Raw genomic sequence first — 23636 nt, 5'->3', positions numbered from 1 at the left:
GGAGATTAATCTTCCGATAACGTGAATTGTGTATAAGGGCCGCCATATGCAGAGCCCAGGGAAGCTCCTACCTTGAACTTGCGACCTTCTCCTTCACCCCTGGGGAGCTGCTGCCCATCCCCCTCCCCCACCTGCCCACCCACCTGCGAGAGCCTTGTAGACAGAGGCCACCATCCACCTGTCCTCCTGCCCGACATCAGGTTGATAAGCTCGCTGTAGCAGGAGAGAACACATACCAGAGGAACCATGGGGCCTCTCTCCCCACGTCTCCTTGGCCGTAATCCTCCTCGGTGACTGAGCCCAGGTCCACCGTGCCATTCCAGACCTCCCCGTTGCTTTCTATTTCACTTCTAGCCCCTGCCGTCAAATCTGGCTCAGGGGCCTGTAGCAGACCCTTAGCAGGGGACCTCTGGTGCTGGTGGTCTTCAGAGTTTTGGCTCCCCGGAGACATTCCCTCTCAGTACCCAGTCATGCTCAGTAGACTGACCCGCCGCTCAGTGAGTGCTCACTAAGGACTGGTTCTGCTCTCCCGAGCTGGTCGCTTTGCAGCTGGTGGGGCTGTGGCAGGGCAGAGGGCAGCTCTCTGCAGACTAGTTCATTCAGGTCGTGGGTGGCGAGGCCAAGTGCCCCCCAACCCACGGCTGTTGGGAGGGGCCTGGCAAAGGCGGCAAAGAACCACATACCCCAGGCACAGGCCCCAATTTCTCTCGCCGTCTCTGCCCTCTTCTTGCCCGCTCCACTCCCGGCAGCTGGGGACTCCGCGCAGACCGACTGTCTCTTAAATGATGGGGTTTTGTGGTGGGGATCGGTCCCCTCCCCACTGCTAAGGACGAGGGGTCGGGGATTTCAACAAAGGAACTCACAAAAACCATCTCTTTATTTTTCATTCCTGCCATTCAACCAGTTTGCACAAGCTGAGGATGGGTGGATTTCGGAAAGAAGAGAGCATCTGGGTATAGACCCTCCTGGCAACAGTCTAGGCACGCTGCTAAGGCTGGTTAGACTCGAGAAGCAATTTAACAATAAACTCTACAGAATTAGAAATGTATCAAAGTGTCAAGGTGGCTGCTGGCTGGTTTCTCGCCTCCCCATGGGGGTCAGAGTTACACCCGTCAGTCCTGTGCAAAGGTCCTGGGGCTGGCCTGGGGGGGGCACCCGGATTCTTCCTGGGGCCAGGAGCAGTCCTGCTCACCCAGCAGAAGTGTGCCAAGGGACAGGCGCGTGGGTGTGTGCCCAGCACCGCAGCCCCCTCAGGTTCCGTGGCTTGCGAGCGTGTCTCTGCGTCCGGCCTTTATGTCCGCCCTTTGAAAGTGTTCATGCAGGTGTAGGTTCCTGAGAATTTGTAGATCTCCTCCAGTGCGGCCTGTGGGAGTATGCTGGGGGAGTGGGGAGGGAGGAAGGAAGATGGTTAGCAGGGGCGCCAGTGGCCAGGTCACTGTTGGCCACGGAGGACCACACAGTAGAACAATGGTTCCCGTAAACCACCGCCCCCCACCCCGCCCTCCATGGAGGAAGGGCTTTCAAGTAAGTGGATAGACAATGTTTCCAAGGTAAAGATGGGTGGTAGAAACAAACTTTCAAAGCCACATTCTTAGCATTTTGGGGCCAACAGGTATCTGAGAGATCAATTAACTCCACGTGGTGCTTATTCAACAAATATTTGCTGTGTGGGACCGACGAGTCAGGTACTGCCGTCACCTCCTCCAGGGAAACTTCCCAGACTCACCCCCAGGCCTCTCCTTGGGCTCCCCCACAGCCCCTCTGCTTCCCCAGTGGGCCCTGCGGTGTCCTTGTGTTTGCTTGTCAGGCCCATGCGTGCCTCGGAGGGAGATACTTCATCTCTGATCCAAGCCCCACACGCAGGGCTCAGTCCGTTTGTTAAATCAAATCCAAGGGCCCTGGCCTCAGTGCAGGATGGGAAGGGCTCTGGAAGGCTCCCTGGGGCATGGGTGGCGCTAGAGTTGAGCTTGTAAAGATTTTTCTCGGGACGGTGAAAAGGGGGTACCGTGCAGGGGCTGGGAAGGGGGTGGCCTCTGCTTCCTGTGGAAAGTAGTGGGGGACAGAAGAGGGAATGTAGGCTGGGGGCTTACTGTGGGAAACACTGACATGTTCTAGACAAACCAGCTTTTTTCTAGAAGGTTCAGAAAGGCTTCTGAGACGCTCCCTGCGGTGGAGGGTGGCAGTCTCTACTCTCCTAGGGGCTCACAGAGGCAGCAAGGAGCATCTCAGAGCAACAATCAGGACAGCCTAAGGGGACGCAAAGATGTGGCCCAAATGCCCCCAGGTGGCCCCTGCCCCTGCCCCCTACCAGGTGTCTCTAAAAGAGCTATGAGTTTGGACTGATTGATGTGTCTCCTCCGTGAGGAGGTCCCCGTGCCTGCAGTTGGAGTAGCTCAGCCAGAGGGGAACCGGTTTCCTGGGCCTTGATGTCTCATGAAGTCACCTGGGTCCTTCACTTCCTGAAAAGGCCTTTCAGGTCAGAGGGGTCCAGGCAGCTGGGGGCTGGGGGCAGGAGACGAGGCCCAGAGGAGCCAGCGTCCAAGCTCTCCCTGAAGCAGCAGGTTTAGGTGGGCACCTGGAATGGCCACCCCTTCAGGGCAGGACTGGGAGGGGCAGGGTGTGTTGCTCAGAGTCTAGAGAGTTCTAGAAAATGTGATGCTGGGCCAATTCTGAAGAAGGATGAGCTCCTCTTTAAAGCCTACCTCCTGGTACATCCCACCTGACCAGCCCTGGAGCGTTTCTGGGAGTCTCAAACATTGAGATCCCCGTTTTCCCCCATTAGATTGAATTTCCTGGTCCTCGGGGCTAAGTACTAGTCTCTGGAAACGGCGGTTCTCAAAGTGTGGCCCAGGAGCCCTCAGGGGATACCTGAAACCTCTTCAGAGGTCAAACTGTTTTTTGTAGTAACACTAAGACGTATTTGCCTCCGTACGTCTCTCCCCCACATGCAGCTGAGTTTTCTGGAGGCGAGGTGACATGTGACATCATAACCGATTAAAATCAGAAGCAGATCTAAGCATCCAGTTGTCTCCAATTAAGTCAGGCAATAAAGAACTTTGCAAAAATCAAAACAATGCCATTCTTCCTACTACTTTTATTTTTGGTGGAAAATACACTTTTTATATAAATATCATATTTATGTCAACAAAGGATGGAAATGGATTTATTACTGCTGTTTATAAATGAATAAGTATTTTAAATATAAACAAATACATAACTCTTATAAAACTTTTTCCATTTTAATTTCTCCTATGGTAACTAATAATAGATACAACTCACATTTAAAAAAGGGGAGGGGCTTCGGGTTCCTCTAATTTTTAAGATTGTACAGGAGTCCTGAGACCCACAAGTTTCAGAACTGCGGCTCTATCCTAAGTGTAGGAAATCCCTGGCACACAGACCCCCTCTGTTCGCTCTCACGCCCACAGCAGACATGACTATTCGATCACACTCGTCCTTTCTCCTGCCTGCCGCCCCCTCCCCACCAGGGTTCCCCAGCAGAAGGGGAAATGGCCAGCGTGAGCCTGCCTCAGAGCTGCCCTCCCCTACCCTCCAGCCCTTACCTTTTCAAGATAATGAGGGCATGCATGGTCCACGGGAGGAGGAGCAGGGCCTGATTGAGCTGCACGGCTTCCACCGTCCTCCGGGCCACCGTCTCTGGCTTCAGCGGCGGGAAGAGGTTGGGGAACCTGACGTAGGAAGAAACGATAGGGGATTCTTCTAGAGAAGCCAGTGCTTCTGCTGACCGTCTCCGTGGCTAAAAAATTTGGCCCATCCCTCTGGTGTCTGCTCTTTGGGAGACTTGAGTCCCCTTTAGAAGGTTCTGCCCACCCCCCACCTGCTGCCCCAGAAGGGGTGGGAGTCCACCCTTGAGTCTCCCCTTGAGAATGGAGATCTTGTAGCCCATCCCCTGGGACCCATTCTCCAAAATGCTTCCCAGGGATCCTTTATTTAAAATGTCACTCTGATCATGGCGCTGCCTGGCCCAGACCCTCCCAGGGCTCCCAGTGCCCTCCACTGCCCTGCTCCTTGTGGGCCCTGCTCACCCACTGCCTGACCCCTCACCCTTATCACTCTGCTCCAGCAATCCCGGCCAACCTTTCTGTTCTTGCCACTTAAACTCTTTGCCGGCTCAGGGCCTTTCACCAGCTGTCCCATCAGAGAGGGTTCTCGGCCCGTCCCCTCGGGGTGGCCTCTGATCTCCTCCCCCTGCTAATTCCCTTGACTGCATTGGCCACCTCTAAAATGGCTTTGCTTGTCTGCTTGTTTCCTTGCTCATGGCCTGTCTCCCCGCCTCAGACTGTGCGTTCCACAAGGGCAGAGGTCTGGTCGGTCTTGCTCTCTGTTTTATCCCCTCTGTGCAGAGTCTGGTACATAGTGGGTGCTCAATCAATGCTCACTGAACGGATGGACACAGAACAACCTGCTGTTCCCCAAATGTGTCCTGCTCGTCCTGTCTGGAGGCAGGGGCCTGTGGGAACTCTGCCCAGCTTGCTGCTTCCCTCACTGATTCATTGATTCACTGACTGAGCCATCCAAACATTGACAGAGCGCTTTCCATGGGGTTGGTAAATGAACCACTGAATACACAAACGCCAGGGAGCTTTCTCATGCCTGTCCAGAGGCCTCTGACCGGAGACCCACACATCCCTAAGTGCCAGGCCCGCGCTAAATGCATCAGGAGCCGTTTGCTCCAATTTATAGAGAAGGAAGCTGAGGCTTTGGGGGAGATTAAGGGGGGGGGGCTAAGGGCTCAAGACAGGCCAGCATGGGCCCCAGGCCAAAGCTCTGTCCTCATCCTCCCTCGCAGCTTGTCCCATCCCTCGTGGGCCTGTAGGCACAGGGCTGACCTCGATCCCACGGAGGGCTTGTGTGCTGTTCGGGCCCCAGGAGCACTTAGGGCGGTAAGTCACTCAGCTGATGTTACCTTGAGCAAAGGCAACTCTTGGGACCCAAGCATGGGCTGGGTTGGCCTCAGAGAACCTGTGGGTGTCCCTTCCTCCCCATTCCCCGCCAGGGGCTTCCTTCCCTATCCCAACATGCAGCCAACATGCTCACAGCCCTGTGATCTAGAAGGGCAGCCACCAGGGGCCTGCAGAGCTGAATGTGCTGAGGCCGCTCATGGAGGCCAGAACAGACACCACGGACAGTCTGGTTTTCCAGCCCCGACCTGGGCCGGTCCTGCTCGCTACTAGGGGGAAGGGAAGACAGGATGCATAGGCCAAGCTCTGTGGGTTCAGGGGGGCCCTTCCTAGTAAGACCCCTGCAGGAGAAGCTGACAGAGGATGCCAGCGTGCCCACTGGAGGGTCCTTCTTTCCTTCTTGGTGGGTGGGATGGGTACACAGGGAACAGGCAGAGCCTTTACCCCCACGGAGGCAGCCCAGACTTGTGGAAGAAGCATGTTCAGCCGATTTCCCTCTGTGTGGCCCTGGGCAAGTAACTTCGCTCCTCTGAGCCTCAGTTCCCACGTCTGTGAAATGGGAACAAGAGCGCTCTCACGGGGCTGCTGAGGGTCAAATGCAGCTGCGTTTATAAAGTAGCTGTTGTGGCTGGAACATAGAACAAGATCAGTAAATAGCGATTTGCAGACAACAGCTCCCACCTCTACGACTCGCTCTTGCCAGAAAGCCCATCAGTTTTTTCATGGTTGGGGAGGAAGCCAATGCTTTTCTTTTTCTTCTTCTTTTTTTTCTTTTAAGAAATGAGAGTTGGTTAAACACCAATCACCCCTTTATGACTCTCCCCACAGTGTGCGCAGATGTGCTCAGCTGCACATCCACAGGTCACTAACCTTCACCTGGTGGGTACTACCTGCCAGGCAGGCTAGTGGATTCCCACTAACCTGTGAAGCAGGAGGTACATTACCAATCCCTTCTTAGAGATGAAACCAAGGCACAGAAGAGCTAAAGTAACTTGTCCAAGGTCACACGGACCTGGGGTTTGGTCCGAGGCTGTGTGGGCCCCCCCTCGGAACCACTGTAGAAAGGTGGCTTGGGGGAACCTCGCATTTCTTTAATGCGCCGGAGAGGAGACTGCCAGAAGGTGAGACAGGCATCCTGCCAGAGGTCTGCTGATATCCTGCCCACTTCCATGTTCCGGAGCCCAGTGGAAGCCCTGGATTGCCCCTGCTGCATTTACAGAGCACCTCCCGTGTGCCCAGATGAAAAGAAGCCAAACCAAGAGGAGATGGGGGTGGGGGGGAGCCAACATGGAACATTAACTGTCATTAATCCAACCTCCTCCACATACAGAATCTACGATGCTTGGCACGTGAGTCGGGTAGAAATTTCGGTGGTGCACGGAAGGTGTGATCTCTGAGGAAGGTTAATCACCTACACCTTCTTGGAGATGCTCACTGTCAGTAAGGACAGGTATGTGCCAGGCTTTGCACCAGAACCTTCTGTGTGTTACTTCGACCCCTTCTCATGAGCCCCTGGGGGAAATACGATTTCCACTCGTTTACAGGGGAGCAAAGTACGGCTCAGAGAGGTAGCAAAACTGGCTCAAGATTTTGCAAGTGCAGAGATGCGGGGCTGTCACCAAACCATGCTCGATACTAACAGTTCAGGGGGACTGAGGGATCCCCGTATGGTTTGCTCTCTGTGAAAGGCCCTCCACTGGCTGACTCATTCGATTCCCACCAGGACCCTCCACGTTGTCCTCGTTTTTGGAAGAAGTTGATGTGTATAATTTGGAAGGCAAATCTATAATTGTATGCCATGTTGCAAAAAGCAAGGAAAGCAGCTGTTCGGTAATCCCGCATTTACATTTATCTATGACTTTATGCCCCTTCACAACCCCACATCATTATAGTGCCAATTATTGGGCAGGTAACATGTGGTGTTGCCTGCCAAGTCCCATTTTATCCTTATCACAAAACCCTAGGTGTGGACATCCTCATCATCCCATTTTTTTTTCTTTTTCTTTCTTTTTTTTAGAGAGTGAACGAGCAAGCTGGGGGGAGGGGAAAGGGGCAGAGGGAGAGGGATAGAATCTTAAGCAGGCTCCATGCCCAGCATGGAGCCCAATGTGGGGCTCGATCTCATGACCCTGAGATCATGACCTGAGCAGAAATCAAGAGTCGGATGCTTAACCGATTAAGCCACCCAGATGCCCCTCTCATCATCCCATTTTATAGATGAGCAATGGAGGCTGCAGTGGGGACTCATTGGACCCAGGGCCACAGGGGACATTACAGGTAAAGGTGAGTTGGCACCAAAGCATGAGCTCTAAACCAAGGGTTCCCATTCCCTTTGATTTAACTGGCCTGGAGGAGAGGTGGTTGGGCTTCAGGATTTCTTTAAACTGAGCTCTAATTTGTATACAATAAAAAGGCATAAATCTGTAGGGTATAGCATGATTACTTTTTACCTATGTAACCGCCATTCAGATCAGGAAGAGAGAACATTTTTTAAAAGCCTAGAATGTTCCCTTGTGCCTCCTCCCAAGCTATGTCCCCAGCCCTCCAGGGACGGCCACTGCACTGATTTCTATTGCCATGGCCTGGCTCCAGAGCTTCATACGGTGCCTTCATACAGAAAGCACTCTTCTGCGTCTGGCTTCTTTTGCTCCACATAAGACTTTTGAGATTCATCCATGCTGTTCATGGATCAATACTCTGTTCTCTTTTGATAGTTGGGGAATATTCCACTGCACCCATGCATGTAGATTGATACTTTATAAAAGTCCCCTGACCTGAGAAGCAGTACCCTAAAGCACTACGGATGGAGAATTGGGTCTGAGACCACAAAGCCAAAGATAACGGGCGTCGGAGATAGTTTTCACTGTCGGCTCTCTGTGCGCATACGCCACGTGGCCCTGGTCCGATCTGCTGGGGGCCGTGGTGGGGGGTGGAGGGTTGGAGGGTGAGGGTGGGGAGGCGAGTTCCCCGCTCACTCACCTGACCCTCATGCCCTGGAACATCTCGGTGCTGGTGTGGAAGGGCAGCACGGTGGTGGCGCTGACTCCAGGACAGTCCAGCAGCCCCAGGGTGAGGCTCTCCATGAAGGCGAAGGCCGAGGCTTTGGACGTGCAGTAGTCGATGGCGCCAGGGATGGCGGAGAGTGCCAGCACGGAGTTGAGACACACGATGTGGCCGTTCTGCAGCTCCAGCATCCGCGGCAAGAAGGCCTTGGTGGTCTGAGGGTGGGCAGGAGGTCAGTGGAGGGCCTCCAGCAGCCCCTCTAAACTACTTCAGGGGAGAACGGGCCACCCCGAGGCACACGTGCCCCGCCGACGATGAGCTCTCCAAGGACGGGAGGGGAGGGGGCCGAAGCCTGAACACTGCAGGGCCCTGACCTCCACATTCCTGTACGTCCACATGCCCCAGCCCCGGTGAGCCTCTCCCCACGCCCAGACGGCACCCAGGAGGGAAGGAACGGGTCACTGTCACACCCAGGGCTGGCTGCGGCCCGGGACAGCCCTTACCCAGAACTGGCCCAGGGTGTTGATGTGCTGTGACTTGAGAAGGGCGTCATCGTCACTGTCCATGAGGCTTTTCCCGTGGACCACGGCAGCATTGTTCACCAGGATGGTGATATCGCCCACCTGTGGGCAAGGGGGCCACGGGGCCGTTAGGGCACAGGGACCTGCCCCCTCAACACTGGCTGTGTGCCCCTGGACAGCCACATCGTCTCTCTGGGCATCAACCTGGATTTGTGAGACAGGGCTGCCAGCCATCCCGGGGTCGATCTGAGGGTCCGAAAGACTTTATGGTACAGGGCAGGTTTATAATCAACGGGGTTATTGTTACTTAAAAGCAGTTAACATTCACCATGTGCCAGATACCAAACAGGGTGGTTTTTGCTCCCTTAGAGCTCACTGAGACATTCAGTGCAAACAGATGGCTGGAGTTAGGACAAGGATTTTCCCAGAGAGCAATGGGACATTTGCCCCCCAAGCTCTAGGACAGAAACTCACAAGATCTAAACTTCCAAAGAGGACAACAGGTGATTACTCCTGTCATGCAATCAACCCACACCCTTATCCCCGCCCCAAGGAGCACACACATGCACACACACTCACGCACACACAGCAGGGGCCAGCTTCCCAGGAGAGTCCCCAGAGATGCCCTGGAAACAGCCATTCTGCCATTGGCAATGCTCTTTCCCAGGCCAGGTGTGATTGATTTCTTTGGCTGGCATTCTCCTGGGTGTAGCCGAGCTAGAAGGGTGCAGACAGACCCTTCTAGGCCACTTACCTTCTCCCGGACAGCTTTGGCCGTCTGGTACACCTCCTCCCGGTTGCCCACGTCGCAGATGAAGTAGTGGCACTCGGTGCCCATCTGCCGAATCTCCTCCGTCGTCTCCTTCAGGCATTTCTCAGTCCGGCCCCAGAGAACGATCTGGAAGGAGAAGATGACAGAACTGATAAGTGGTCATTGGGTAAGCTGTTGTGATTCAGTGATTGGCATCAGAAATTCAGCAATCTGCCCGAGTAATTGGCAAGTGAAGTAACTGGCCTCCCTGATTGCATCCAAAGAGCGTGTGCAAAGCACATGGACAACAGGCTTTTCTAAAGGGATAAAGCCTATTCTGAAATGAACAAGGAGTTTCTGAGCCCATTTATGACCGATCGATTGATGTATTATTTACAAGTCCCTCTTAGACGTTGCTTTCCATAGGACGCCCTCTGCCAGCTCGATTCCAGAAGCCACAGCAGAACTCCTTCTCTACAGTGTTCTGGAATGCTCTCAGGAACATTAGAGCTAGAGCCAGGTTTATGAGCACCAGCCACCAGGAGGGACTGGAAGGTCCTGGCCGTGAGGCCCACAGAGGCGAAATGGGGCTCCTCACCTCGCTGCGGACCCACTGGGAAGGAGGGCATGAGGAGAGGCACCAGGCTTCCACTGAGCAGGAGATGCTGCTATCCCCATCGGTAATGAATGTGGGACCCGCCACACCAGGAGGAGACCCTGGTAGGGCCGATAAATGGATTCCTAACGGGGTGGGACAAATTTATGAATGGCTGGCCATAAAAGGCTCAGAAGAGAAGCCTGGCTAATTTTCAACCTTGACCTAAGCAGGAACAACCCACCTACTTCCCCATGACATGAGAGAGAGGCCCCTCTTGGTAAAAAGGCCTGAAGATGGGGAACTAAGAATCCTCAGCACAGAGGGATAGAGGGGGCCTGGGAGGCATCAGAAAAAGGAAGAGGGGAGCCTGGGTGGCTCAGTCAGTTAAGCCTCCAACTCTTGATTTGGGCTCGGGTCATGATCTTGGGGTCGAGAGATAGAGCCCCACATTGGCTTGCACTCAGCACGGAGTCTGCTTGTCCCTCTCCCTCCTCCAATGCCCCTCCTCTCTCTATCTGAAATAAATAAATAAAATCTCAAAAAAAAAAAAAAAGGGAAGAAATGAGGTTTTCTTGGGGATTAGTCTAATGGGTTTCTATTTTTGTTTCTTCTTTCTTTCTAAAATTATCAATGAAATTCCTCCTTGAAGGGTGCCTGGGTGGCTCAGTTGGTTAAGTGTCTGCCTTCAGCTCAGGTCATGATCCCAGGGTCCTGGGATCAAGCCCCAAGTCAGGCTCCCTGCTCAGTGGGAAGTCTGCTTCTCTCTCTCCATCTCCCTCTGTCCCTCTGTCCCTCCTCCTACTTATGCTCACTCTCTTTCTCAAATAAATAAAATCTTAAAAAAAAAAGAAATTCCTCCTTGAAAAATAAAACTCAACATGAAACCCAGTGTGTGAAATGAGGGAAAGGAAGAAATTACATGTCCAACTGCATATTTTCTTCCTCTAGAAACAACTAAGGGGTCCTAGGAGAACAAGGGATCACCTCAGAAGGTCTGGAGCAGCGGCATGGATAGGGTGCCCTTCACTCTGGGAACCTTAGGTTGCTTCTCGGCATAAACAGGTGTGCGGGGGATTCCAGCAGAAGGGGCACAAAGGGCCCAGGGGCTCCTGACCCCCCAGTTCTCAGATGGGGCAAGGAGACCCCTGGTCTGCCCAGAAAACCAGCAGCCAGGAAACCAGGGAGGCCAGGACTCTCTATGTGGCTGGAAGAACACCCTGAATAGGGAAAGGGGCTGGAGTAAGGGGGTAAAATGAAAGCTGGGTCCCCTCGTCTACCATGGGCAGGGGATACACCCAGGCAGGACCCCCAGGTTTGACCATTTCCTTTTCGGGGTCTGTTGAGGATGCCATGGGGGGCTGGCTTCTTCACACTCTGTGCTCAGAGTCCCCACCTCTGCCTGGGCACTGGGACAGGTTTGCTTTCTGCCCGCCTCACCCCAAGCCAACCGGGCTGGGAGCCCTGTGCAGGCCTCAAGTCTGGCTTGTTCATTTTCGTATTCCAGTGCCCAGGAACGCATGTGCTGTTTGCTGAGTGAATGAATGTTCGGGGCCACAGGTGGGATGGGCTGGGAGGAGGTTTAAGGCTGAGACCATCCCATCTTCCTTGACTGAGCCATTTAGGGTCCCAGAACCTTCAACACAGAGTCTGCTTGGACCAAGATTCAGTGAGATCCAGATTTCCCCAGAGTCTCAAAACAGTCCTGGGGCTGAGCTGTGAGATAAAGAGTAAGTCAGAGATCGGACCCTTGAAGGGGGGCAAGCGGTCAGTCTCAGGTGAAAATGAGGCTCAGGCCCATGCGTGCGTGCCTTGCTGGGTGGCCCGGGGCTGGTCCTCCAGGGATGGGAGGTGTGGGAGAGAGCTGAGGGGACGAACAGTTGGAGCTGCTCCTGCCACTGTCCCTTCCTGGCTTCTCCTCCAATCCCCTGCCCGGACCCCTCTGAGGACCCAGAGGCACTGAGCAGGGATCCGGCAGGTTCAGCCCAGCAGGCCTGCCCTTGTGGTCCCTGCCCAGGGTGACCTGGGCAGCTGACAAGAGTCCCACCCAGCGCCAGAACGAGGGAGAGGAGAGGATGGACAGGCAGGCGGCAGGGGTCTGAGGAGCGTGAGGTGAGCAGCCTGAGGAGGGGGCAGATTTGTAAAGTAAGGGCTCAGGGTGGCTTCACATCTGCGGCCTCCCTGCCCCTCTGGGGGGAACAGTTAGCTCCCATCCTTCGGGCTGCATGGCTGGCCTACGTGCAGGGAAGGGGAGCAAGACCTCCAGCCTCCCAGGGGCGGTGGGCCCACACTGTCTGCCTCAGGGAGCCAGTGTTCCAGCGAGGGAAGGCAGTGACTGGGCGAGAAAACCGTTGGACACAAATTATGGCGAGTGGAGTAAAGAGTAAGTGGGGAGAACTTCATTTAAGTTTGGGGATTGATGAGGTGGCCGTGTTATGCCCATTGTACAGATGATGAAACTGCGGCCCAGAGAGGCTAAGAAACTTGTCTGAGGTCGCACAGCAACTGAGGGACAGAGCTGGGATTTGAACCGAGGTTTCTCACCAGCATTCACTCTCTCCCAGTAGGAGAAAAGCCATTGCCTCCTGGAGACAAAGAGCTGAGAAAATCAGCACAGCCTCTTGATATATCCTCACCTGCAGCCGTTAGAATGACAAGTGTTCACGACGCGGGAAAATGCTGAGGGATCTAACGCTGGGGAGAAAAGACTGCAGTCTTGTCCATAAAGGATAATCTCAACTCTAAAAACTTAACAGGTTTTTTTTTTTTTAAAGATTTTATTTATTTATTTATTTGAGAGAGAGGGAGAGGGATAAGCAAGCAGACTCCCCACCCCAACCCCCTCGCTGAGCAGGGAGACAGATGCAGGGCTCAATCCCACGCCCCTGAGATCATGACCTGAGCTGAAATCAAGAGGCAGATGCTTAACCGATTGAGCCACCCAGGCGCCCCTAAAAGCCTAACAGGTTAATGGAAGTTGCCAGGCTATGTAAGAGCAGGGGTTGTCTCGGGTGGGATCGTGGCTGATTGTGGTTTGCTTCTTTATGCCTGGGTGTACTGAGAAACTGTCTCTAAAGGACGGTGACCATTATTTATGATCTTAAAAAAGGAAGGCAGAAGAAAAACTTCCGCACAGGTCCTCCCCCAAACAGCTCCTTCACACACAGGTAACTCAGCACTGCGGGTCCCAGCCCTGCTTGCTTCCCCAGCCCCCAGGCGCTGCCTCTCAGGAGCTCCCCTCCACCGTGAGGTGGCTGTCTATTTGGATCTCTCTCCCCATCGTGTGAATGAGCGAGGAAACTCCCAGAGGCTCCATAGTTAGGGTTTACGCCCATGCCTCACACATTGCACTTGGCCCCAAGTGCACTGTCGTCACCATCTCCCTTTTAGATCCTGTCTATGGGAGGGCAGGGAATAAATCTCACTCATTCTGAGTTCCCTGTGACCCTACCTAGTGCCCAGCACAGGCTGTTTTTCTCTGTTTTAAATGCCAAGGCTACTGTGGACTCCTGTTCATCCCACAGAACCCTGCTTGAATGCCCCCTCAGTTCTGAAGCTTCTCTGGTTACTCCTTCCGTCCTCCCTACAATAGCAATGCCCATTATACAGCAGCTAACATCTAGTGAGCGCTTTCCGTGGGCTGGGAACATCCATGGGTTTTTTTCCTTTCATCCTTACTATTCCATGAGTGGGTAGAATTATTCTGTTCAGGGGAGGCTCAGGCGGGTAAAATGACTCGCCCAAGGTCACACCACTTATGAGCAGTGGTGCAGTGTGACTCGGGACTCACATTCCCAGCTGCCAATACTAACCTTCGTTCGTGGATACCCCTGCCTTCCCCACAAGCTTGCAAGGTCCTCTGGGGAAGCCTATCCTTTCTTGTAACCTTAGTACCCAGCATGGGCCTGCCACAGAGTAAAAGCCAACTAACACTGTCACATGGCGTTGGCCCGGGGAGGTCTCTAGAAAAATCTGCTGACCAGAGAACAGTGGGTGACTCTACTCCACACAGCCTGGCCTTCTTTGCCCAAAGGGGCTTGCATGAGTGCCTGGACTTGGCGTTCATTGCTGGAGCTCAGCTGCAGAGCACAGTTCTCCACCCCCCTCCCCCAGTGACGTGAGCTGGGTGGTCTCTGGGTGGGTCCCAGGAGGAGCATCTGTTTATAATTGGCAGCCCCGGAAAGATCCAAGTCCCTGGGAAGGTCTTTAGCAGAACAGCTCATGTCTCATGGGCTCCATGTCTTGGAGCAAAGTGCTGCTGCGTTGGCTTCTCAGAAGGAAGAAAATACCCCCCAGAGACCACAAACCATGGCAGGGTGGCGGGGGGGAGGGTCATGATTTGGAGGGTGCACAGCTCTCCTCCACTCTGAGCACCTCCCGTGGGAGGACATTAATAAGAATCCAGCCTTGTGGACAGATGAGAACGAGCAAACACCAAAATTCAGTGTGCCCAGGAAGGGGTGGGTGAGCGGTGTGCAGGGGTGTGGGCAGGTAATGCTGAGAGCGTGGACGCGTACTTTCCAGTGTAAGTTGAATTTTGAGTTTCCCCTTCTTTCATAGTCCTGTCCATTTCCAAAAAGAGATCCCCTACCTTTTGAGTAGAATGGCCTAGAACACAGGCTTAGGAGCCAGCCTGACTGGGCTCAATTCTCTGATCTACCACTCAGGAGTCACGCGAACTTAGCAAACCCATGGAGCCTCTCTACAAATTAAGGTTATTCATTTCAAAGGGTGGCTTGGAAGATGCAGAAAGGACATGATAAATGCTGGCTATTCTTCTTTGTATTAATCCAAGAACAGAAATAGGCGCCCCCCCTTGCTCGCAGAAGATCCCACTACCCCCCCCCCCATAAAAATAGAGTCATGAGGTGACAGCTGCCTGGAAGACTGGAACCGGGACTCTGCTGCCTTGTTTCTAGCCGCAGCCTTAACTGGGGCAAAACCACAGGATCTTAGAGACCCCTCCATTTCCATCCTTCCAGCTGACTTAGAAGACACTCCTTTGTCCACACCCCTGGCCCACGAAAGTGGAAACCATCGTCAATACTGTCCAACCTCAGAGTGGGCTGCAGGGCGCCCTGTAGGAAGGTTTCCCAGGAGAGGTTTTTATGCTGAGCTCTGGGAACCCTGGGGGATCTAGTGAGGAGCCCCGAGGGCTGTTGAGGGGTGGGAGGCTTGGTAGACAGGGTCCCAGCCTTTTCCCACTGGCCATCCAGAGCAGGGGCACGTTTTTAAAGAAAAGATTTATTTATTTATTTATTTTGGTGCGGGGGAGGGAGAGAGTCTTAAGCAGACTCCCTGCTGAGTGTGGAGCCCAACACAGGGCGGGACCCCACGACCCTGAGATCAGGACCTGAGCGGAAACCAAGAGTCGGGCGGGCGCTTAACCGACTGCACCACCCAGGCGCCCCAGTTGGGGCACTTTTATTAGTTTTCTAGAACAGCCATTTCTACAAAGATTCTGTTGCTAAAAACAAAATAAAGTTTGAATGCTAGCGCTCTGGATCCTTAGCCCTTTCTTCTCCAGGACAGAAGCTTTTTCTCTAGGAATGAACCCCAGTTTCTGCCTCTAGCTCCCACCCATTGGGAGTGCCAGCCGGTCCCCCCACCCATGCCACCAGCCTACCAGTCCTTCTTCCAAAGACAACACTTCAAAATCAATGACGGTGATGGGATGCCTCCTCGAGACATTTTGGACTTTCTAACCTTTCCACCTTCCCTTCCAGGAGCCCCGTTTCCACACTCCACACATCCCTGTCCGTACGCTGCCCTTAGGTTCATTATTCATGTCCTACCACGGATGCCTGACCCCAGCGGGTCAGAGGTGGCAAAAGCACTGGGCCTCTTTGCTAGGCACTTGGGCTGGAGGTGGCTCCCCCTTCCCGTGCCTGCACTGCTGAGCTGCCCGAGTGACAGGCAGGACAGGCTCATGCTGCCTTCGTTCCCTGTTCCGGCCTGCCGAGAAGGTTCTGGCTTCCACTGGCTCGCTGTTGGAGGGGACTATTACGGAGCTCCTCCAATGAGATCAGGCAGCACTGTCCTCCTGCGAGTCCCTGACCACAGCCCGGAGCTGGACAGACTTCCTCCCTCCAACGTGCCGCCTGGGACTGGCCCTTGGGCACGGCCGGGATAACCATGAGCGTCATGCGGGACACCTGCTGCAGTCTCTCACCTAGTCCTCTGACAGCTCTAGGAGGGAGGGACTGTGCCTGTCCCAGGCACTTGAGATGGAGTGCTCACAGCTGCCCTGCGGGTGTGTAACAGCTTGACTTGCGTCCCCCAAGAAGATACGTCCGATTCCTGATCCCCGATACCCATGCATTTGGACAAAGTGTCTTTGCAGATGTAATTAATTAAGGATCTTGAGATGAGATCACCCTGGATTAGGGTGGACCCTAAAATCTAATGACAGGTGTCCTTATAAGAGACAGAAGAGAGACACACAGAGAAAAGAGGAGACTCCTCCCAGGCAGCAGCCACAGAAGTGTGGTCCTGGAGAAATGAAGGAGGGAGTCTAAGCCACCTTGGGGCTGGTGGAATGGAGCCCCCAGGAAAGGATGGTAGCACGGACGGGTGGAGGTAGAGTCCAACTACACAGTGCTCTTGGCCACGAGGACCAAGAACATGTGTCTGATCCATAGATAATATGCGGCCATTGGAGGATTTTTTTTTTTTAGAGCAGTTTTAGGTTCATAGCAAAATTGAGCAAAAGATACAGAGATTTACCCCCACTCCTGCACAGTCTCCCCATTACCAGCATCCCCTCCCAGAGTGGAAGACTTGTTACAGCCGATGAGCCCGCACTGACACATCCCAATCACCCAGGGTCCATAGTTGACATTAGGGCTCACTGCTGGTGGTGCACATTCTGGGGGTTTGGACAAATGTATAATGACATCTTATCCACCACTGCAGTCTCATACAGAACAGTTTCAACTGCCCTCAGAATCCTCTGTGCTCCACCTGTTCATCCTTCCCTCCTTCCAACCCCTGGCAACAACTGACCCTTTTAAGGTCTCTGTAGTTTGGCCTTTTCCAGAATGTCATATAGTTGGAATCACAGTATATAGAGCCTTTTCAGATTGGCTTCTTTCACTTAGTAATATACATTTAGGGTGCCTCCGTGTCTTTTCATGGCTTGATAGCTCAGTTCTTCTCAGTGCTGAATAATAATCTCATTGTTTGAATGTTTCGGTTTATTTATCCATTCGCCTACTGGAGGGCATCTCGGGGGCAAGTTTTGGCAGTTATGAATAAAGATGCCATAACATTCTTGTGCACGTCCTTGCTTTTTTACTTTCCAGATCTCTCCCAGTCCCTGGGACACACATCACCCTCCATGATGGAAGTCTTATGTCCCTGAGGATAGAGGGCACCCCCCCTCAACCCCATACTTCCCACCTGCCAAGAGCCATGTCTTCAGCAACTATTTGGAAACCAAATGTGACAATTGGGAGTCCCCATCTCATCCCAGGGTGTGAATCTTTCTGGTTCCAGGACCACTGGGAAAATCCTCCAGGGAAACTACCTCAAAGGCCGACTCTGCAGAAGAGCAGACAACTTTTCCCTTCCAGTCAGAAACTCAAGAGCTGATGCTCCTTTTCACAACATTCACAGCCTATGAGCCTGGCCCAAGGGCTCCACCTCCTTCTGTCTACCCTTAGACCACACTTGGCAAAACCTGGGCGTGGGCAAACTCGAGCCAGAGGTGTTAGCTGAAGCCCCATGACCTTTGCCTCAGTCCCTCCCTCTGGACCTCCTGGTAGAGAACACCACCTAACCTTGAGGTGCAGGGACTGGGAAGGGGGGCGGCAAGGAGAGCCAGCGGTTACAGGCCACTCTATAGCACGGTGTCCATCTTCAGTAGCACCAGCCCGAGAGATGGAACCAGAAGGGCAGTGCATGGATGAAGCTCAGACCAAGTAACTCACGCAGGCTGCACGACCCCAAGTTTCAAAGCAACGCTTCAACCTAGACCCCAAAGCCAAGCTTCTTCACTGCTCCCTGTCCTGACTCACGCACTCACGCACTCACACGTTCAAGGGGGATTACTGAGCAGTGACTACGTGCCAGGCAGTGTTGGAAGCAGGACATAAATTCATCGCACTCTCCTGGCGTTTGTTTTCATGTGTGTGTGGTGAAGACGGGGACAATGAACATAGGAACAAACTGACTATGTAACATGTATAAAGGCGACTGAAAGTGCATGGGAGGAACAGGAAGCTTTGTAGGGAGGCTGGATGGAATGATCATGGGGTAGGAAGCAGGGGACACAGAAACTCTCTCTGGTAGGGTAACATCTGGGCAGACCTGAGGGAAGTGAAGGAGGGAACGATGCAGACATCTGGGGAAATATTCCAGGCAGAGGGAACAGCTAGTGCAAAGGCCCTGGGGTGGGAATGAGCTCAGGATGTTGGGGGAAGTCCAGGGGCAGAGCTGAGTGGGAGACATGAAGTTGGGGACTGTAGCTGGGAGGGGTGTGGGGGCCTGTGAATTCTATTCCCAGTGAGAACAGAAGCCCTTCAGAGGGTTGTGACCAGAGATGACAGCCTCTGACTTGGACTTTGGAACCAGTTCTGACTGCTGGACTGGGGGTTTGGAATGAGGGTGGGAACCAGAGCAGAGGAGGGGGGCGGAGTGGGCAGGTGTCAGATGAGCTAGATGGAGGACCCCACCTGGGGCAGTTGGGTAGAGCCCATGGAAGAGGAGGGGTGCAGGACTGCACTGCCAGAGGAAGAGGGGTTCCAAGAGGCCCCCAAAGGGTTTGGCCTGAGCAAATGTTAGAACGGTTGTCATGCCCTGAGCCCCTGAGCCTCCCTCTCCAGGAAAGGTTGGCTTTGGCAAGGCCCAGGTATGGAGGAAGAGAAAGATCCTGACTTGGATCCCCAGGTCCCTTCTACTCCAAGAACACTCGGCTTAAGCAAAGTGAGGGGGAGGGGTGGTAGTGAGTGAGGGAACAGTTCCAGGTGGCAAGGGCAGCCTCCCCAGGAAGAGGGTGCCTGGATGCCAGCCAAGCAGGCCAGCTACCCACCTAGGGCGCTGGTAAACACACCAGTTCCAATAACAAAGCGCCAGCCACCACACCCCTGCCGCCCCCCCCCCCTCCCCCCCGCCCCAGCTAATGGGCCCCTACAGCAGGCTCTGAGCTGGGAGGCAGACTTGGGAGGCAAGACTGCGCTCACATGATGGGGTGAGGGGGTGGCAGGAGGAGCCCCCGGGCGAAACCTCAGCGGGTCTGGCAGGAGGCTCCAGGAAGTCTCTGAAAGTGGGCCCAGGGGCGGGCGGAGGGTGGGGACCCGCGGGGGTCCAGGGAGGGGGTGGGATGGGGCTAGGCTGGAGTCCTGGGTGGGGATTGGGCCCGAATCCCATTTGGCGGAAGGAAAAGGAAGGGAAAGGGTAGGGGAGAGGAGTGGGAGGTAGATGTGGAGGGGGTGGGGCAGGGCTATGGTCCCGGAGGTGAGGAGGGTGAGGAGGGGCGTCTGGAAGGTGTCCGGAGCATGGTTGGGGTAGGGTGTGGGGACCAGGTTGGGCTGGGTTGGGGTGTGGGTGGGGGGCACGGATGGAGAGGGGGTAAGGGAGTTGGGGAGGAGGGCCAGGTTGGGGATAGGGGTGGGGGCGCGGTTGGGGCGCGGTGAGGGGGTGGGCCAGCTTGCAGCTGGGGTTGGGGTGCAGATTGGGGGCGTATGGATGGGGGGCGGGGGAGGTGGGAGGAGCGTCAGGTTGGGGATAGGGCTGGGGGCGCGGCTGGGGCTGGGTGGGGGGCCGTTGGGGAGGAGGGCCAGGTTGGGGTGCAGATCTGGGGTACTGATGGGGAGGGGGTTGGTGGGGAGGAGGGCCCGGTTGGGGATAGGGGTTGGGTGCGCGAATGGGGCGGGGAGGCGGGGAGGAGGCCGGGTTGGGGTCGGGTCGCCGACAGGGGGGTGGAAGGGGTGCCCCTCCAGCCGCAGGGACCGCCTGCGCTTCCTCCCCGCGGCCGAGGGGTAAACAAACGCGGTGACGTCAGGGGCGCCGCTGGCCCGAGGCTGAACCCGGCGCTGTAAATGAGATGCAAGGTGCCAGCAGGCTCCAGGCCGCGAGGCCTGCGCGCCACACACGCTCCTCCGCGCCGGCCTGAGCCTACCCCAGCTGCACACACGGACAGGATGCTGCAAACGCCACCAGACATTGCAACACGCAGCCAGTCTGCTGGCCGCAGCGTGAACCCTCCGCCGCCCCCCTGGCAGGCACCGGCCCAGCTGGAGCGCAGCCTCCCTCCTCCCGAGCATCCCGGGGGCGGGGGCGGGGGGGTGCTGTCAGCTTCCACCCAGCTGGGGTCAGCCTCTCCGCTGGGGACCCCATCCCCTGCCTCCCCAGGGGGCCTCCCAAACCGAGGGCTGGGCCTCTGGGGTCAGCTTTGGGCTCTCTGCCCAACAGATTGGGGAAATGCCTGCCTTTTTGCGCGGCTTTCTGGGAAGCTCATCCCTCTTCATGGAAGCAGAAGGGCTGGGGTGCAGAGGCCCTTCCTCCAGGTGTCGGCAGATGCCAGCCGGTGGGATGGCTGCCCCGCAGCCACTCCCCACCTCCCGCGAGCAGGGGACCCCGGTTTATTCCGGGGAGCTCCCAGAACAGCCCTGGACGGCATGCCTTTGGGAATGGAAGGCCGCCTGGCTGAGGCCCGCAGGCGGCACTGTGCTCTGGAGTGGATTTGCTGTGTGACTTTTGGATGAGTCACTTGGCATCTCTGGGCTTCACCATCTCCCTCTGGGGAAATGGGGAGAATCGAAACTGGCCTCCCTGTGCTGGGGTGGGAAGGTCAAAAGTGCAAGAAACCCTCACCAGGCTGCAGGGGCTGGCTAGCAGCCTCAGACGCAGGGGCCCGACGCAGAACTTGGAGACTCCCAGAGAAACTGAGGCAGGGCCTCTCCTCACCCACCTACCAAACTTGCCTTCTGGGTTTACTGTGAGTGGTGGGAGCTGTGGGGATATATGAGTAAACAGTCCCCTGGGCCCAAGGAGCCCCCACACTGGCTCCCCTACTTGGACTCCACAAATTCAAGTCCTTGTGGGGGTTGGGGGAAACTAGAAATGACCACAGATGTTTAAAAAGGACCCCAGGAACGTAGCAAAGCACAGCTTAACACCAGCTTCCCTGTCACCGAAGTTACTATTTAAATCTCTCTCCCTCCCATCACCCTGTTTTATGGTCTTGACAGCATCTTGTAATTGTCCGAAATTTTAACAGTTAGTTCTTTGCTCCCCCAACACACACATTCTAGAATGTAGGCTCTCAGGATGAATTCCCAGCACCTGGTATGGTCATGTGAATGAATGAATGAAATCATGGCTATCACGAGGAGCGGTCCCATCATTTGTGGGGCCCTGTGCAAAATATCAATGCAGGGCCCCTAGTTTAAAAATTATGGAGGATTTTAAGACAGCAACAGCGAGACATTCAGAAATGCAGGACCCTCCTGAGCGTGGGGCCCTGAGTGTCCCCACAGGTGCCACACCCAGGAAGCCGGGCAGGGCCATTCCACAGAGGGTGCTCGATAGCAATACTCAGGGGTACCCAATGCCGTCACCCCTCAGCCTCAGTTCCCAAATCCCAAATCTCCAAAGTCCTTTTTTTTGGTTCTTCTTTTTTTTCTCTCTTAATTTCACCCACACATTTAAGCAAGTCCTCAAGGGGCTTTGGACCTGAGCTATTGGCCCATCTTACAGATGGGGCACTGAGGTCCTGGAAATGTCAAGGGCCTGGCCAGGAGTGGCTAAGCTGGGAAACCAACCCTGGCAAGACTTGTAGGAGCTGCTGGTAGAGGTGAGAATATAGCTGTTGCTTTGGGAAGGAAAAGGCAGATTTTTTTCACTGGGTTATCTCTTTCAGCATCCCCTTCCTATCTCAACCAGACATTCGGAGCTCCCTGAGCTCGTGTGCCCAATAACACACAGCTGGTGTGTCCCAGGAAGACCTCGGGCTAATTAAGCATGATTTATGGCCCGGTCTCCTGAGGACAAGCTTTAAATTACTTGCAAGCTGTGCCAAGGTAACTATCTATCCTACAGGCTGTTAATTAGGAATTGGTTTAATCTCTGCTGGATGAAGGTCAAACGCCATGGAGTTGACCCTGCTGGCTGGCTGGCGTCATGCTATCAGGCTGGGGATCTGGGCCCGGAGGGCTGGGGGATTCAGGGAAGCAGTGGACACTGCAGCGGGAATCGGTCTGGCCGACACATCCTGCACAGGCGTGGATGCTGGGAGCAAACCCACATGGGCCTTGCGTGGCCCAGGAAGCTGGGCCAGGAGGGGCTTCCCCTCAGCACCAGCCCAGCACAAAGTGGAGAATTCTTCCAGAAAACCAGGCTCCCCTCACCTTCCAGGAACCCAGTCTGGTCCTGCACCCGTGTAGAAACCCTTCTGTGGCTCCCCAGTGCTCTCCCCATCAAGTCCCAACCACGCTCCGTGGCCACTAAGTGCCGTGAGGGGTTGCCCTGCCCGCCTACCACCACCCTCCTCACACTTCCCTTCCAGCCAGGCCACGCTCTTCCCTTTTGCCTGGGGTATTTTCTTTCTGTGGTCTCCACCTCATCCTCCTCAGTGCCTCCCCTGAGACCCCCGGCCTGGCCACCGCCAGCCTTCCTTCCCCAGAAGCCAGACCACCTGGCTTCCAATCCCATGACTATGGGTGCTGTGTGACGTGAAGTGAGTACTTAGCCTCTCTGAGCCTGAGTTTTCTCATTTTAAAAATGGGGACAGGAATAGTTCCTACCTCATAGGGTTACTCTGAGGAGCAAACCAGATTGTCCCTGTAAGTCACTTCATGTGTAGGAAGAACTGCACAGACAGCAAAGTCAGACATTGGTTGGAAAGCTCAGGCCACTGGTCCATTTCCCCAGCTAGACTGAGGCTGGGTCCCAGACCTGTGTTTTTTCCTTGTGATGCCCACCGGGTCCCTGTGACCTGGGACAGCCCCCTACATATGTCCTGCCCTCCTGTCAAATCTACTCCCAGTAGGAAGCCTTCCGGGTTGACCCAGAGTGTTCTCTCCCGTGGAGCAGTTGCCCACCCAGCGCAGGGTCAATAAAAGTCCCCTGTTTCTGTTTTGCTCTCCAAGGGCAAACCTTAGGCCACAGCCTGCCCTAGTCACAATGCCGGCCACTCTGTGGCGGGAACTGTGACATCTTCCATCCCTGGTGACTCTGGGGGGGCACTTGGAACAGAGCTTTGTATTCAGCAGGTGCTCTGGGCAGGGGCAACCGGCATTTTCTGAGCCCCTGCCCAGCATATTGGACCATCTCCTGGAATCCTACCAAAGGCCCCGGGAGGGAGGTTGGGATTAGCACTGTCACTTTGCGGATGAGAAAGCTTCCCGGGGACACCCGGTCCTAATCCCCAGAAGTTGTGAATGTGTTACTTGACGTGGGAAAGGAGGATTAGGGTTGCAGAGGGAATTAAATTTGCTAATCAACTCACTTTAAAATAGAAAGATTATCCCGGATTATCCAGGCGGGCCCAGTATAATCACAAGGGGCCTGAAACCTGGACAAGGGGGACGGAAGAGGGGAATAAAGGGAAGATGTGAGCATGGAAGCTGCTGGCTTTGAAGATGGAGGAAGGGGCCATGAGCCAAGGGACACAGGTGCCTCTGGAACCTGAAAGGGCAAGGATATGGATTCTCCCCTAGAGCCTCCAGAAGGAAGGCAACCGTGACCCCTTGACTTTAGCCCAGTGAGACCCGTGTCGGACTTCTGACCTCCAGAGCTGGAAGAGCATAAATACGTGCTGTCTCAAGTCACTGAGGGTGCAGCGGTGTTAGAGTGCCCACAGGAAGCTCCTACGGAGAGGTGGAGGGGCTTGGCCAAGGCCA

The 23636-nt window shown here is 54.8% G+C and overlaps 1 protein-coding gene across 9 annotated transcripts in view; it reads right to left on the bottom strand.

Moving 5' to 3' along the window:
• Positions 1–855: 855 nt before the first annotated feature.
• Positions 856–23636, bottom strand: part of DHRS3 (dehydrogenase/reductase 3) — a 38181-nt gene continuing 15400 nt past the window's right edge. For 4 of the 9 annotated variants that reach the window (XM_045898665.2, XM_064589909.1, XM_045898663.3 and 1 more), the window contains 6 exons: positions 9201–9344; positions 8429–8548; positions 7902–8140; positions 5367–5550; positions 3564–3689; positions 856–1376 (listed from right to left, as the gene is read on the bottom strand). In XM_045898665.2, coding sequence (XP_045754621.1) covers positions 1251–1376; positions 3564–3689; positions 5367–5550; positions 7902–8140; positions 8429–8548; positions 9201–9344 — 939 coding nt within the window. In that variant the 3' untranslated portion in view covers positions 856–1250. Of the gene's footprint in view, positions 1377–3563; positions 3690–5366; positions 5551–7901; positions 8141–8428; positions 8549–9200; positions 9345–20222; positions 20373–23636 lie in introns of those variants that run through there. The other 5 variants (XM_045898666.2, XM_045898668.2, XM_064589907.1 and 2 more) reach the window with 4 other exon arrangements.

Source organism: Mirounga angustirostris, unplaced genomic scaffold (assembly GCF_029215605.1).
Source record: "Mirounga angustirostris isolate CCGP_5_RB_7025 unplaced genomic scaffold, mMirAng1.0.hap1 SCAF_4, whole genome shotgun sequence".
NCBI lineage: Eukaryota > Metazoa > Chordata > Mammalia > Carnivora > Phocidae > Mirounga > Mirounga angustirostris.
The sequence above is the reverse complement of the archived record's forward strand: the minus strand, read 5'-3'. Positions and strand labels throughout refer to the sequence as shown.